Source organism: Rhincodon typus, chromosome 21 (genome assembly GCF_021869965.1).
Source record: "Rhincodon typus isolate 14 chromosome 21, sRhiTyp1.1, whole genome shotgun sequence".
In the NCBI taxonomy this organism is placed as follows: Eukaryota; Metazoa; Chordata; class Chondrichthyes; order Orectolobiformes; family Rhincodontidae; genus Rhincodon; species Rhincodon typus.
Window position 1 is genome coordinate 42,910,981 of NC_063352.1, and position 14,815 is coordinate 42,925,795.

The 14,815-nt window shown below is 38.7% G+C and overlaps 1 protein-coding gene across 1 annotated transcript in view; it reads left to right on the top strand.

Moving 5' to 3' along the window:
* Positions 1 to 14,470, top strand: part of LOC109913006 — a 194,196-nt gene extending 179,726 nt beyond the window's left edge. Inside the window, exons 107-114 of the mRNA XM_048609619.1 lie at positions 33 to 150; positions 1,809 to 1,990; positions 6,825 to 6,971; positions 8,629 to 8,762; positions 11,798 to 11,931; positions 12,573 to 12,667; positions 13,277 to 13,463; positions 13,587 to 14,470. Coding sequence (XP_048465576.1) covers positions 33 to 150; positions 1,809 to 1,990; positions 6,825 to 6,971; positions 8,629 to 8,762; positions 11,798 to 11,931; positions 12,573 to 12,667; positions 13,277 to 13,463; positions 13,587 to 13,690 — 1,101 coding nt within the window. The 3' untranslated portion in view covers positions 13,691 to 14,470. The remainder of the gene's footprint in view (positions 1 to 32; positions 151 to 1,808; positions 1,991 to 6,824; positions 6,972 to 8,628; positions 8,763 to 11,797; positions 11,932 to 12,572; positions 12,668 to 13,276; positions 13,464 to 13,586) is intronic.
* Positions 14,471 to 14,815: the final 345 nt, after the last annotated feature.

The following is a 14,815-nucleotide window of genomic DNA, read 5'->3' on the forward strand; positions in this document are numbered from 1 at the left end:
AAAGTTGGCTAATGGTGCTTTTCCCTTCACAGAATGTCATTTTGAAAGGCTTGCAACGATACGTGAGGAGACAATCTAGATATCAACTCCAACAAAAACAAAACCTTCTCTCAGAACTCTTCCTGCATACAAGATCAAGACGTGCAACTGGTATGTGATCATTTGTGTCATGCTCCCAATCCTGGTTGGAAACGTTCTTGCAGATTTAATCAATTGGCATTCTAATCACCTTACCTGTGACTGCATGATGATTGTTTCGTTATTGTACCTCTCTCCCTTTCTCCGTGGATTCAGATTCTTTGTGAAGGTTTGATGATTTTGGACTGTCGTGTTGACCTGCATTTAGACCATACACAGCATGACTAACAAGTGCAGACCAACCTAAGGGCTCAGTGTTTGACGCTTTACTTACTGACAGGACACATCATCGTGAATTCAGCTCAGCACCAGCGTTTCTAAGTAATCTGGGACACGATGTCAGTGAGAAAGAGAACTTCCATGGAATTGTAAAAAATGCTTCCAGTGGAGGCTAATTTGACACTGATGATTATGCCAGTGTTTTCTTTATTTCTGCAACTTCCCCATCATTTCATATTTCTCCTGTTACAGATATTTGTCCTATTAGCTTTTAAAGGGCGTTTAGTGTTGACTTCAATAGACATTTGCCATGAAAGATTCAGTGCTTTAATAGCTCTTAGTTCAAGTCTGTCCCATGAGGATTTTAACCTCTCTCCCCTAATTCCCCATTTGCTGTTTATTGAAAACAGTATGTGATTGCTGACCCAGAGTACATTCCCAAGGTTTCACATCATCCTCTACTGCTGGGTCCTCTGTTGGCATATCTCCATCTGTAATATTGTTGCTGATTTGTGCAATTTAAATTTTGTTCTTAATTTTTTTCCTTTAGCTGTGTTAAAATTAAGGATGACATATCAGAGAAATGAATTACTGGTGCTGTCCAAAAAAAAACCAAGGAATGTGGAATCTCACTTGCGTAGGCCTGATCAATAGGAGCGTGGATCCCTGCTACTCAGTAGTAGGTTGGATTTACCTCCTATTGGTCCTGGGCATATTGTATGACCCTAATCGCATCTTGAGGAAATTTTTTAAAAATTTCCTCATGGGATGAGGGAGTCACTGGCTCAGCCAGCATTTATTGCCCATCCCTAATTGCCCAGAGGGCAGTTATGAGTCAACCACATTGCTGTGGGTCTGGAGTCACATGTACACCAGACCAGGTAAGGATGGCAGTTTCCTTCCCAAAAGGACGTTAGTAAACCAGATGAGATTTTTCTGATAATCGGCAATGGATTCACAGTCATCATTAGACTCTTAATTCCAGATATTTATTGAATTCAAATTCCACCATCCACCGTGGTGGGATTTGAACCCAGGTCCCCAGAACACTGGCTGGGTCTCTGGATTAATAGTCTATTGGTATTATCGCTGGTCTATTGCCTCTCTCCTGACACATAATCCATTCCCATTCACTTTCCCTCCATGTGGTGTGCTCAGACAGTGCAACATGTCTAAGTTCAGTGACACAATCAACTTTCGCAGAGATGAGGCAATCAAAGGAGATGGTTAGAGTGTTTCTAACAGATCAGTAAGTCAATGCACCATCTGGTGTGTTATCCAGCCTTAAAAAGCTAGATGACCTTTTGTTTTTGGAGAACTTGCTGATGTTGACAGTTTTCACTTGGGAACAATTCTAGAAAGCCTTACCATAGCCTAAGTCGCAATCCAGCAGAGTAAACTTAAATGTTTTGATTTTTATACTAATTACCCTTTTATCATTGTTTTCATAGAATGTACAAATGGCCAAATAACAGCAGATAAGATTTTTGATGTGATACTACCTGCACAGTATAGTGCTGCTGATTTGGACGCCTGCCTGGATAATAACATCCTGAAGGATCGACTGTCTCAACTGGGAACTCTTGCATTTTCTACAGAACAACTTCAAGTTCTCAAAAACAAACTGAGTCAGGTAAAGTTACACGGTGTGAAAATAATTACTGCAAGTTTGACAAAGAAACAAATGAGGCATGTGCTTTTGTATAGGTGAGGTGAACATTTGGTGTCGGGGGAAATCATATCAGAGGGAATTCCCCACAAATCATTAGCTTTAAATTTAAGTAGTAAATACTTCAATGTTTGCTTAATGATTATGCTTTTCTATTTTAATGGAGAATGTGAATTCTTTTTTGCCCGTTCTGCTATTTTATTGCATGAATTTATCTTTGTCAACATCTTCGAATGGTAAAGTAGTTTGTTCTGTTAGAAACCCTTGTGGCCTTCAGGGTCTTTTCTCACAGCAGCCAAACTGATGGAATAAAGTCATTTGTTTTGAATAGTGTAGGAATAAGAGAAGGCCACTCAGCCCCACCATTCAATTTAACTACATCTGATCTGCAGCTTAACTCAGTTTTCCCATGTTTGTTCCATACCCTTTGATACACTTACCTGAAGAAAATGACTAATATCTGTCTTGACAATTGAAATTAGCCCAGGATGCACAGCCATTTGTGGGATAAGAGCTCCCAAGTTGACACCCTTTCTTCCCAGCTTTTCAGTACTAACTGAAATAATGCATTGGATCATTATTAAAATAGCCATCCATTCACAAGCACAATTAACTTCTTTCCCAGTCAGTTTTTTTTTCTTATTCCAGAGGTGGAATTTATCACTTTATAACCGAGCAGCTTAGAATCAAGACAACTGGTTTCTAATGAGGTCAGCCAGCTGGACTTCATAGATTATGAGTTCCCTGATTGGGGCTCTTAATATGGTCCAACCAGGGAGCCCTGGCTGACAGGTAAAAAACAGGAGGGTCAGAGATACTGACACTCTGAGAGCTGACTCTGAAGAGGCAGCACTAAATTCAAGACCTGTTCATGTGTAGAACATAGAACAGTACAGCACAGTACAGAACCTTCGGCCCACAATGTTGTGCCGACCTATTACCCTACTATGTAAATAAAGGGTGACTTGGTGACAGGATACCGGCCTCTTTGGAATAATTTCATTGGACATCCTGGCTGATTATTTGATTCAGCATTGCTAGCTGGGAGTAGCACTCACGAGAAGCATATTCTAAGAAATCACAGGTTGCCAGCTTGTGGTGTTACAACCTGCATTCCTTGCAGGCATTAACTGTGATGGCAACTTGCTTCTTTGCTCTCTTCATTGCATTGGCAATAATAGCCTGAAAAATGCCCAATCATTTAAATACTTCTGGTTGTCAGCAAAATTCATTGGCAGTTGGGAGGTGTAGGAATTCCGCTTTTTGCAGTGCAGATAAGTTTCCTGAGAGGGAGGCATTCCTGGAGATTTGAACCAAGTCTTGAAATGCTAATAATCCACGGCAGAGATCTCAAAATTCTGTTGAGACACAAGATATTCTTTTGGATGTTAGAACAGTGGAGGAGAGACACAGAAATACAGATGTACATGTATACTTTCCAGCACACAGTTACTTACTATACTAGGGTCAATGACGACAGCTAATTCTAACGGGTCATTAACCAGAAAGGGTACCTAGCAGACAAGAACATGAAACACAGCAGGTCTGGCAGCATCTGTGGAGAGAAAAGCAGAGTTAAAGGTTTGAGTCTGGTATTACTGTTCTTCAGAACTCTGACCTGCTAAGTTTCTCCAGTGTTCTCTTTTTTCAGATTTCCAGCATCCATAGTATGTTGTCTTTATTCAAGCACACAAGGGAAATGGGTGAAAGTATAAACCTATATAAATAGAATGCCTCATTCAATTATAGAGGTCTTGTGTAGAGGGCAAAAAACACCTAATTAGATCCTTTTGTAGACCTGACAAAAGAATGGGAAAATTACAGTTCCTTTAACTTCCCCCTTGCCTTTTTCTTTAAAGAAAACAGTACAGAAAATGGGTTTCCATTTATTGTGAAATAATGTCATCCTTTTTGATTATTTTAGTGCCAGTATCAGGGAATGCCCAGATTGGCTGCAGTTTAAGAGAAATGGGAATGCTACATCTGGAGGGGTGGGGGGAAGAATTGAGTGACAGAATATTTCTTAACTGCCGAGTTTTGGGGAGTATGGGTTTCCAAAGGGACCTCATATGTCCTTGTTCGTGAGTCACTAAAAGCTAACATGTAGGTAAAGCAATCGGTGGGGAAGGAAAATGGTGTGTTAACAAGGGAGTTTTTGGCACAGGCTAAAAGATACCTTAAGTGATGAAAGGTGTGTGATTTTTTTTGAGGTTAGATTTTAAACTAGTGGCAAACAGTGAGTGTTGGTCTATTTTTGTGAAAAATGTTAAAAATTAACTAGATCAGTGTTTCCATGATTTTAAACCAGTATGTGCCTCCTGAAGTGTTAAAGATACTGTAGAGTTTTACAACCAGTGAGAGCAAATGTTAAGCCATTAGCATAGCAGAGGTTAGGAAGAGCAAGGTTTATTTTCAGATTAATTAGAGTTTTTGAGTAGCTTGAGGAAGACCTGACTGGAATCAGAAGCAAGTAAAGCCTCTCATAGGAAAAGGAGATTGTTTAGAGCAGTTAAAGAAATTGATTACCTTAGTGAAAGGGTGTTATTTGTGAAACTTCCAGATCAGAAGTGTGTGGTTAGAAACCTGCATCGGTTATTCAAAGACTGAGGAAGTCTAAACTCTCAGTTGTGTGAGTGGTCAAGGCAAAAAGTGTCACAGATCATGTGACCAGAATGGTGAAAAAGGAATTCAGTCAAATCTACTGAACTGATAGGGAAGGAATTTCTCTGGGTTTTGTTAAACTGTAAAGTGATAGCATTGAAGAGTAGATCTGATTTTGTTTTGTTGTGTGTTTTGAAGTCTTTTAAGCTGTTATATTTAGAAAGAGCTTGGTTTATTTTATTTTAATTTTTTTGAGGTTGACACCAAATGAGCACTTTAAATACTTATGTTTCATTGAAAGGCCAGCACATTGAAAACTAAATGAAATATGATCTATCAAGCCAGACTTTATTCTCGGATCTGACTTGTTCAATAGTAACATTGGCTGTGATTGTAATGCTTCCTACAGTTCTGTCGATACTTGGTGAGACAGAGCTATAGTATTGCGCGCAGTTTCGGTCTCCTTATCTAAGGAAGAATATACTTGCCAATGAGGGAGTGTAACTGAGGTTCAACAGATTAATCCTCTGGAATGACAAAGAAACCAAATCTGGAATTGACAGCTGGCCAAACAGCATTCATGTAACCACTGGTCAATTGTCATAAAAACCCATCTGGTTCACTAATGTTGTACAAGGAAGGAAATATACTGTCTTTACTTGGTCTAGCCTACATATGTCTCCTACAGATGGTTGAGTCTGGAAAATTCTGAAAGCAAGCAGAATCACAGAAGAATCCCTAAGGTATGGAAAGAGGCCATTCGGCCATCGAGTCCACACTGATCCTCTGAAGAGCATTCTACCCAGACCAACCCCCTTCCCTATCCCTGTAACCCTGCATTTCCCATGGCTAACCCATCTAGCCTGCACATCCCTGGACACTACAGACAATTTAGCATGGCCAATCCACCTAACTTGCACATCTTCGGACCTGTTAGAGGAAACCAGAGCACCCGGAGGAAACCCACACAGACATAGGGCGAACCTGCAAACTCTACATGGATAGTCGCCCGAGGCCGGAATCAAAACAGCTCCCTGGCGCTATGAGGCAGCAGTGCTAACCACAGAGCCCACTGTGCCTATCAGGGATAGGCAATAAATGCTGGCAAAGTCAGTGATTCCCACAACCCATGAACAAATAAAAAAGAAGCTGGATTTTCTTATGAGAAGAGAATAAGTCTTTTTTCTGGGCCTGTATTCTCAAGAATTTTGAAGAATCTCATTGAAACTTACAAAATATTTACAGGGTATGACTGCATGGATGTGTATAGGATATTTCCCCTGGTTGGTGTGTCTAGAACCAGGGGATATAATCTCTGGATAAGGGATTGGCCATGTAAGACTGAGGTGAGGAGAACTTTCTTCACTCGGAAGGTGGTAAATCTTTTGGAATCCTCTACCCTACAGGGTTGTGAAAGCTTTATCGATGAGAATATTCAAGAGAGAAATCAATATATTTCTAGAGACCTAGTGGGATCAAGGGATATGACGACAACATGAGAAAGTGGCATTGAGGTAGATGATTAGGCATGATCTTATGAAATGGTGGAACTGGCTCAGTGAGCTGAATGGCCTGCATCTATCTATATGATCCCTGTTGCTAATTCAGAGTTGCCCAGAAATCTTGCAAGAAAACTGAAATTTCCCTGGTCAACAGGCTCCTCAGCAACTTGCCATGCTGTTTACAGAATTAGCTCTCCAGGGCATGAGTGGATCCTCCAATTAACTTAAATCATTAGATTAGCCAAATGTGGTGGAAGACCCTAACTGATTGCTTCCTTGTGCAAAATACAATAACATAGAACTTTTCAGTTCGCGTGTGGAATGAACTTACTGACGAAGTGGTGGATATGGCTACAATTACAATGTTTAAAAAACATTTGTATAAGTCGATGAGTTAGAAAGGTTCGGAGGGATTTGGGCAAATAGGAGTAGCTTAGTTTGGGATTTTGTTTGGCATGGATTGGTTGGACCAAAGGGTCTGTTTCTGTGCTGTATAACTCTATAGAAAATGATCCTTATTCTTTTCTTAATCATGTACAATATGAATAAGTGTTATAATTCATCTCTAATTTTTCACTAACTTAAACATTTTGATTAATGTTCATGGATCTGAAACATTAACTAAATAGAAGCTAGCTAATCTTTGTCCGACATTTTCTGTTTTTATTTTCTAACTCTGAATATTTCCGAAACAGATTTATCCAAATGGATTACCAGAAGAGAAAATTCAGCTGCTGGGAATCATTGCTGTGGTGTACAATTCTACCGAAATCAGCACTTGGAATATAACCAAAGTGGAGACCGTTTCAGCTGTACTGCCAAACAGCCAGAATGATATCACGGTACAACAGCTCAAAAGAAACTTTTAACAAAAATTAAGTTGAGGGATTGTCTTGGTTGAAAGAGAGTCTGGCTTTAAACTCAGACCTTCTGGGCTTATTTGTTTCTGAATATGGGGAAATATAGGGCAGTAAGACAAGTCTGCAAAGGAGTCAGTTGGATTGATGTTAGGCTAAAATTTCTTTGCTGTTCTTTCAACATTTAACAGAGGATTACGGTTGAAAATGTTAATTATCATTTTTATTAACATCCTGTAATGGAAAACTGTTTTATAGTTTGCTAATGGTCTAATGGCTACTGTAGGGAATTTTGCTTCTTTTAAAATTACTCCTTGTAAAAGGATTCTACTAAAATGGAAACGTGGATCATGCACATAGAGCTTTCAGTTGATTGCCCTGGATATTCCAATGGCTAGACAGTTGTAGGAGAAGCATAAACTAATGTTGTACATTAGTACCATGTGGAGGTAGCGGCTGACTTTACAGGAAATGTCCAGGAAGTTGAGAATTCTGACGGCCAGCTCCCCTGTGTCTGGAAACCTCTGAGAAAAGCCCATAATTTCAGGGATGTTGGAGAGTTCTAATTCAGCGCAGCCTTACAGTTAGGTATGAGTTAGAGAAACCTACTCCAACTCCTGAGTATCTATTAAACTGAACTACTAAACTCAATCCAGTTGGATCCAACACCCTCCTTCTCCACATTCCAAACTGATACCAAACCTCCCCCCACTTTCCCAACTAGACAGACCCTCAAGCTGAGCATTCATCCATGTACCTGGTATCTCACTGAGCTAGCACCCAAACCCCCTCATCCACCCTTCCCCCTTAACACCCACCTGCTCCTTACTCAGCACCTGCAGAATCCACAACTACTACCATCCAGAAGGAGAAGGGCAGCAGATACTTGGGAAAACCCCAGACTGCAAGTTCCTCTCCAAAGCCACTCACCATTCTGACTTAGAAATATATCGCTGTTCCTTCGCTGTCGCTGGGTCAACATCCCTAACATTTCCTAATAACAGTTTGGGTCTACCTACAGCACACAGACTGTAGTGCTTCAAGAAGGCAGTTTACCACCAGATTCTTGAGGAATTAGGGATAGGCAATCGGCCAATAATGCTGAGAGTGAATCTAGACAGTGATTTTTTTTTTAAAAAGAAAAAAAGATTTTGAAATTTCATCAGAATACCTGGGCAATTTATCCCAAAAATCAGAATTCAAATCTAATCCAAGTTACAAAGGTTCTTTGTGAAAGTGAATTTTGGCTGTCTTAACTCAGCAAGTGCAGATATTCAGCTCAGAGTTGCTATAATTTGAAGTAATTTGGTAATTTCAACTAAACAGGATGTCAAGGTTTGCTGCCAGGTGAAATGAAAGTGTTCTGTTAATTAAGCAGGGCAATGCTTTGAGATTGGGGTTAGACATTAAACAGAACACACTGGAGGGAGTCTTGATTTTTCAATAACTGATGCCATATTACTAACAGTGTCATAATTGAATACCATCTGGTACTGAAGAACAAAAAAAAGACAAATTAAATACTACCAAAAAGAATAAAGTAAAATACGCAGAAAGTTTTGTCGTGTGAAATTCACTTTGATAGAAGATTACTTGCCTAGCTGCAGTCATTTTCTTAACATTCTGTCATTCTAATCCATAGAGAAAAGCTGTTGTTTCAACATACTTGAAAGCAGGTGGAGTGTTAAACGCAAGTATATTGAATATGATCGGTGGTAGCGTGTTGTGTCTTCTTGATGAAAGCCAAATCCAGGCAATCAGCTCCACTGAAATCAGGTAAGTGTTCTTATATCCAGGCTGCTGAGAACCAGTTACGTGTATTCTGTGTTTACGTGGCCATTGCTATGAACCAGACCAGACCCTGTCAATACATTTTAGGAAAGTCGCCTAACCCTAACTTTCTCCTTTTTTAAAGACAAATATGAAGTGCCTATCCCAGATGGAATGCAACTGGTCAAACTACTCAACATTAAGCAAATCACAATTTATTTAAACATCATGGTTAAAATACATCCAGAGCAAACAGGATTTTAGAATAACAACTCTATTGGAAGACTTAACAGAATAATAAATACAGTAACTATGACTAATTAACTGTTCCAATATAGTCATATCTTACAAACACACCCTTTGGCAAAAAGGCAAATTCAGAAAAAAAAGATTTTGTCTCTCAAGTAATCTAGCAGCCTAGGAAGACAACCCTCAGTTTTTGGCTGTAATCAAGAGGGGAAAATAGCTTCCACTTCTTCAAGATTACAACAGCATCAACTCTGTTAAGACTCCGACAGCAACTGCTTAAAACTAAAAAAATTAAAAATCTTGGTCTGTGAGAGCTGGCCACACCCACTCAGGCTACTTCTAATTGTTCCAACTTGAAAAAACACCCAAGGCATCACGAGCTGTTTATGTTACCACAGACTGCTCGGCGCCTCTCTCAACTGCTCTCATTCAATCTCTCTTATAAAAAAGTCAGAATAAAATAGCCTCTTAAAGTCACAGCATTGTCACATCATGCAAATGTCACAGTTCTAACCCACACAGGAACTCGTTTTTATACTGATTCCTTTTAACCAGGACCTGGAAATTTGCAATCACTTCCCCAATCCTCCAAGTTCCCTCAGCAACAAAAATTTAAACGGCCTCGAGTCTTCTATTTTCTTCAGTTACACTTTGATTGCTGTAGAAGTCTGTTTCAACACAATACAGAAGGATGCACAACAGATGCTGCCATACATAAATAACATACTTCTGTACATTTTATACTTAGCAATCCATTGAAGACACATCTCAATATTAGTATGTAAGAAGTGATGACTACACACACATTTGCTTTAAACTCACGTGTCCACATTTCTAATGAAACTCTCTCAGTAGAGATAGTAAGAACTGCGATGCTGGAGTCAGAGATAACGCAGTGTGGAGCTGGATGAACACAGCAGGCCAGGCAGCATCAGAGGGGCAGGAAAGCTGACGTTTCGGGTCGGGACCCTTAGAATTGTCTGTAATTACAGCCTCCCACCACTGGTGGTGTAGCGCCATCCAACCGTTCTAACTCATTCTTTGAAGTGAACTGTTTCTGTTTTACCAAAAACCACATTGCACTAGGTTTTTCTTTCCCTAAACAACGGATAATAGGAGAGAATCAAAGTAATATATAAAAATAAGAGTGGAAATATATAACTTATTTAGATAGAGACTAAATTGGCTGTAAACAGTTTGGTCCAGTTAACAGGCTGTTCAGAGACAATTTGTTTTCATTGATTATTGCTTTAGATTCAGTTAGAAAAATATTCCTTCTGAGCTTTTTAGGTGTAATGTTTTGTTTGATACAAAAGCTTAAACATTTTATGATGACTTTCTTAAAGCAAAGTTACAAATGATTGAATAATTCTGCAAGCTTGCTATGGTATTTGTAAACTATCCAACAGTCTCAATGAAAAAATTGCACAACCTTCACCAATAATTTCATATGCCTTAACTTGCACAAATGGAAAATGTGTGTTTAAGTACTCGACAATAAGGACCTAAAGATAGGGCGTAAAAGGGCCATAAATGATGATGGGCAAAGTGATGATGAGGAAGCATAATGTGGAAGCACACTTGGGGAAGGTTGATCATTTGAAAGGGAATAATGGCATTTTGGAGTTCCTTTTGATGGTCAGCCTTCCTCAACAAGAGTGTTAACTCCAATTGTGCTTTCAACAACCCTTAATGGTCCCAAACTCCCAGCCAACCCAGCTGGAATCACCAGGGAAACCTGCGAATGATACATACTGCTCCAATGCATCTTATATACCATGGAATTGAGCTGTAGTACATTCATTTCCAAGTATCACTGTTTCTTTTTAACTAGTTTTTCCCTCACCAAGCTTCTTAAGTCCCACAACCACAAATCCCAATCTTTCCTTTTGCTGTGTGATACTCTTATAATTTTCTTCAATCTGACTTTAAGAACTTCCACTGCAAAACCTCTTGTTTTCAACATACCTCTCTTTGTGATCCAACATGTAAGCCCAGCTAATAGAGTCATACAGTTGTACAGCATGGAAACAGACCCTTCGGTCCAACTAGTCCAAGCCGATCAAATATCCTAAATTATCTAGTCCCGTTTGCCAGCATATAGCCCATATCTCTCTAAACCTTTCCTACTTACATACATATCCAGATGTCTTTTAAATGTTGCAATTGTACGAGGCTCCACCGTCCCCTCTGGCAGCTTCTTCCATACACACACCACCCTCTGCGTGAAAAAAAATTGCCTCTTAGGTCCTTTTAAAACTTTCCCCTCTCACATCAAACCTATGCCCTCTAGTTTTGGACTCCCCTACCCTGGGGAAAAGACCCTTGATTATTCACCCTATCCATGCCCCACGTGATTTTATAAACTTCTATAAGGTCACCCCTCAGCCTCTGCCACTTCAGGGAGAATAGTCCCAGCCTATTCAGCCTTTCCCTATAGCTCAAAACCTGGCAACATCCTTGTAAATCTATTCTGCTCCCTTTCAAGTTTCACAACTTCTTTCTTATAGCAGGGAGACCGAAGTTGAACGCAGTATTCAAAAAGTAATCTCCCCGAGTATTCCTGGAAATGTAAGCATCTCCTCCCAGTGCTTTGAGGCCTTGAGTGCCCCATAAGGTACTATTAAATCCCAACACTCTATCCCAGTACTGCCATGGCCTCCCTCAATGCTAGGACTGGTGCCCAAGTCTCTGACACTGAACCATGCTTTGAAAAATCCAGTTGTTGAATGGAATACTGCTTGCTTTTTGTAAGTAAAATAATTCAGACTGTTGTAACTATTTTCCCACAGCAACGCTTCCACATTGAATATTTCGTCGTGCTCTCAGTCAAAGAAAAAGATAATATACAACAAAATAAAAAGCATTATCGAGAAACAAACTAATGATTCAGTCATTTATTATAATCAGATAAAGACGTACCTTGGTAAGTAATACAGATATAAATCTCAGCAAAGAAGTTGTTCTGAATTCTGGATTTATTTCCTGTACTGAATTGTACAATTTTCAGGACTGATATATAAAAAGACTATTTTTTCCACGATTGGCAAAAGACTATTAAAATTTGTGGAAGTACAAATTGAACCTTTGAAAGCTACAATTAATCAGAATATGACATTGAAGCGGAAGAAGCATTCTGCTGCTTTTATTAAGGAAAACTCTCTTCTATCTAATTCTTATCTACTTGCAGATATAGTTATTGTAACAAATTAAGGAGTAATGATTGTAAAATGCTGATTTAAACCAAGACACTATTGACATAAACATTAAAAATGAAACTAATCTGAGATTGAACTGCTACTACTTTCAAAAAATTGCTGCATTTCAATTTTGTGTGCCTTTTATTGGTATTTCAGGTCTACTTATTAACACTTTAAAAAGAATTGTCAGCACAAGTACGAGTAAATATTGTCTCAGTATGAGAAGGGAATTTTACTAAGGAACTCACAATGATCACTGTATTACTGAAGCTTATCATGTGCAGGAAGTTCTGTATATTCTAAGATGCCAGTGCTTGGAAAGCACACTGTCATTTTTATTAAACGAGTTCTTTTTTGTTTTCTAAAGCTGGTGCAACGACATCTGATTTACGGACTCTTGCTAAGACCACTACGAACATGGACCCGAGTGTATTCCTGACACTGAATCCTGAAGAAGTAAAAGTATGGAAAAACACAATATTTATGATTGTGTGAGTGTGTGTGTGTGAGTGTGTGAGAGAGAGCTGGGAGGAGTGGGTGAACAAAGTTGAGCTTGTCCTTATACAGTGATGCCTTTCAAAATCAAATAATCTGTTAATAAGCATTTGTGACACGTGTTCAGAGAATTGTTACTCAGTTTAAGTAGTAAATGTCTGCCACTTCTAGGTTCCACACCGAGAGCTAGCGCCATTAGAAAATTAGCAGGATGATGTGTAACATAGTGCAGTGGCATTGAGTGAAATTATGACCACTAAAAGCATGAGCTTTATTAGTTTGGTCATGTCATTTCCTAATCATTTCATATTATAGCAAATGCAAAAACTGGGTTTAAGTTAGAAACTAGGCTTTAATAAATTGACAACAAATACATTTGACTGAGAAACATAATGGTACATTAAGTTCACACAAGCTTCATGAAAGTGCAAATCTTTCTTATTCTTTTGTTCAGAGTTTCAGTTCTGCCCCATAATTTAGGCACTTTCCAGCATTTTATGCACATCAATGAGGTCTGTTGTGTGGTACGAACATGACCATTTTTCTTGAAGTAACACACAGTTCTTTTTGTTTCAGGCACTCAGTCCTGGCAATTTGAGAAATTTGCTTGGAGTAAACCTTCAAACTGTTAAGGATGCTGAAAATTCCACATTAGTCCAAAAATGGATTGAGCAGCATACAGTAAGTGAAGTCCAGAGTCTAAAAATTGGCTTGACAGGAGGGAACCCAGACATAATACCTCCAGACCTAATAAGTATCCAAGGTAAGTGGAGTCGATTATAAGTGAATTATGTTAATAATGATTACTGATAACAGAAATGCATTTTAAGATTTTCAAAACTTGTTGAATAATTAGAGTTAAAAATCTTTTTGTTTTTCATTTTAGAAATAGGTTCATCATCATCTTCTATCAACAAGAACTGTCTCCTATGTACAATCCAATCTCTATCTATCAGCATAATAATCATCATACTACAAAGGTGGTTATAGTAGGGAAAGAGAGTTATTGTCCTCAGCAGTATCTGTAGTACACATGTCAGTGAGGAATTCAATGATTTCTGTGTGCAAATCAATAATGCATCCAGCTAATGAAAACACAGTCTGAGTATACCACTCACAGACGTTTACTGTATGGCTTAAATTATATGCTAATATTTTAATTCACAAAACAAAATCTATATAAGTTCTGCTCTGTATATTAGGAGATGGTTAACTGGGATCCTAGAACGATTAAAAAGATTACCAGAATATGATTTTGAATGAATCATGAAAGTCATGCGAAGGGACACAAATTTGAAGGAGAAACTGAAGAATTGATATAAAGAAGCTCTTTAATCAGAATGTTAAACGTTTTTGAATAACATGCCACTTAGCCTACTGAAGAATAAGTTCATTGTTCAAAATCAATATTTATCTTCCAATGGATGTAAGAAGCTACCTGAGAAATTAACTACATTGGATCAAATGCCATATCTTGTTATTTTACTCCTTTGCCATATTTTATATTTAAAATGCATTAAAGATACATATACTAAGATATTGATATATTTTTTCAGTAAATAATAATTGAACAATTTATATGTGATAGGTGAAATAATTATTTTTGTTCTGGATGGGTGTGACAATTAGTTTTGTTAAAAGAGCAATAGAAAAATTTGTGTTAAATCTGATTGAAATAGTAATTAAATAATTCAGGACAATGATATGTAAAAACTGCATTTATCTGTCCTAAACTAAAATGGAAAAATAAATTGAACTATTGACTTGAATCTCTGACTTGTGTTTTCTTTAAAATATCCACGCATTGTAGTTCATAGGATTCCTACAGTGTGGAAAGAGGCCATTTAGCCCATGGAGTGAGCAGTGACCCTCTGAAGAGGATGCCCCCCCGCCAAACCCAGACCCCATCTTATCCCTGTAATCCTGCATTTACCATGACTAACCCACCTATCCCTGGACACTACTGGCTATTTGGCACAGCCAATTCACCTATACTGCACATCTTTGGACTGTGGGGGGGAGACAGAGCACCTGGAGGAAACCCACGCAGACACAGGGAGAACGTGCAAACTCCGCACAGACAGTCGCCCGAGGGTGGAATCAAACACTGGTCCC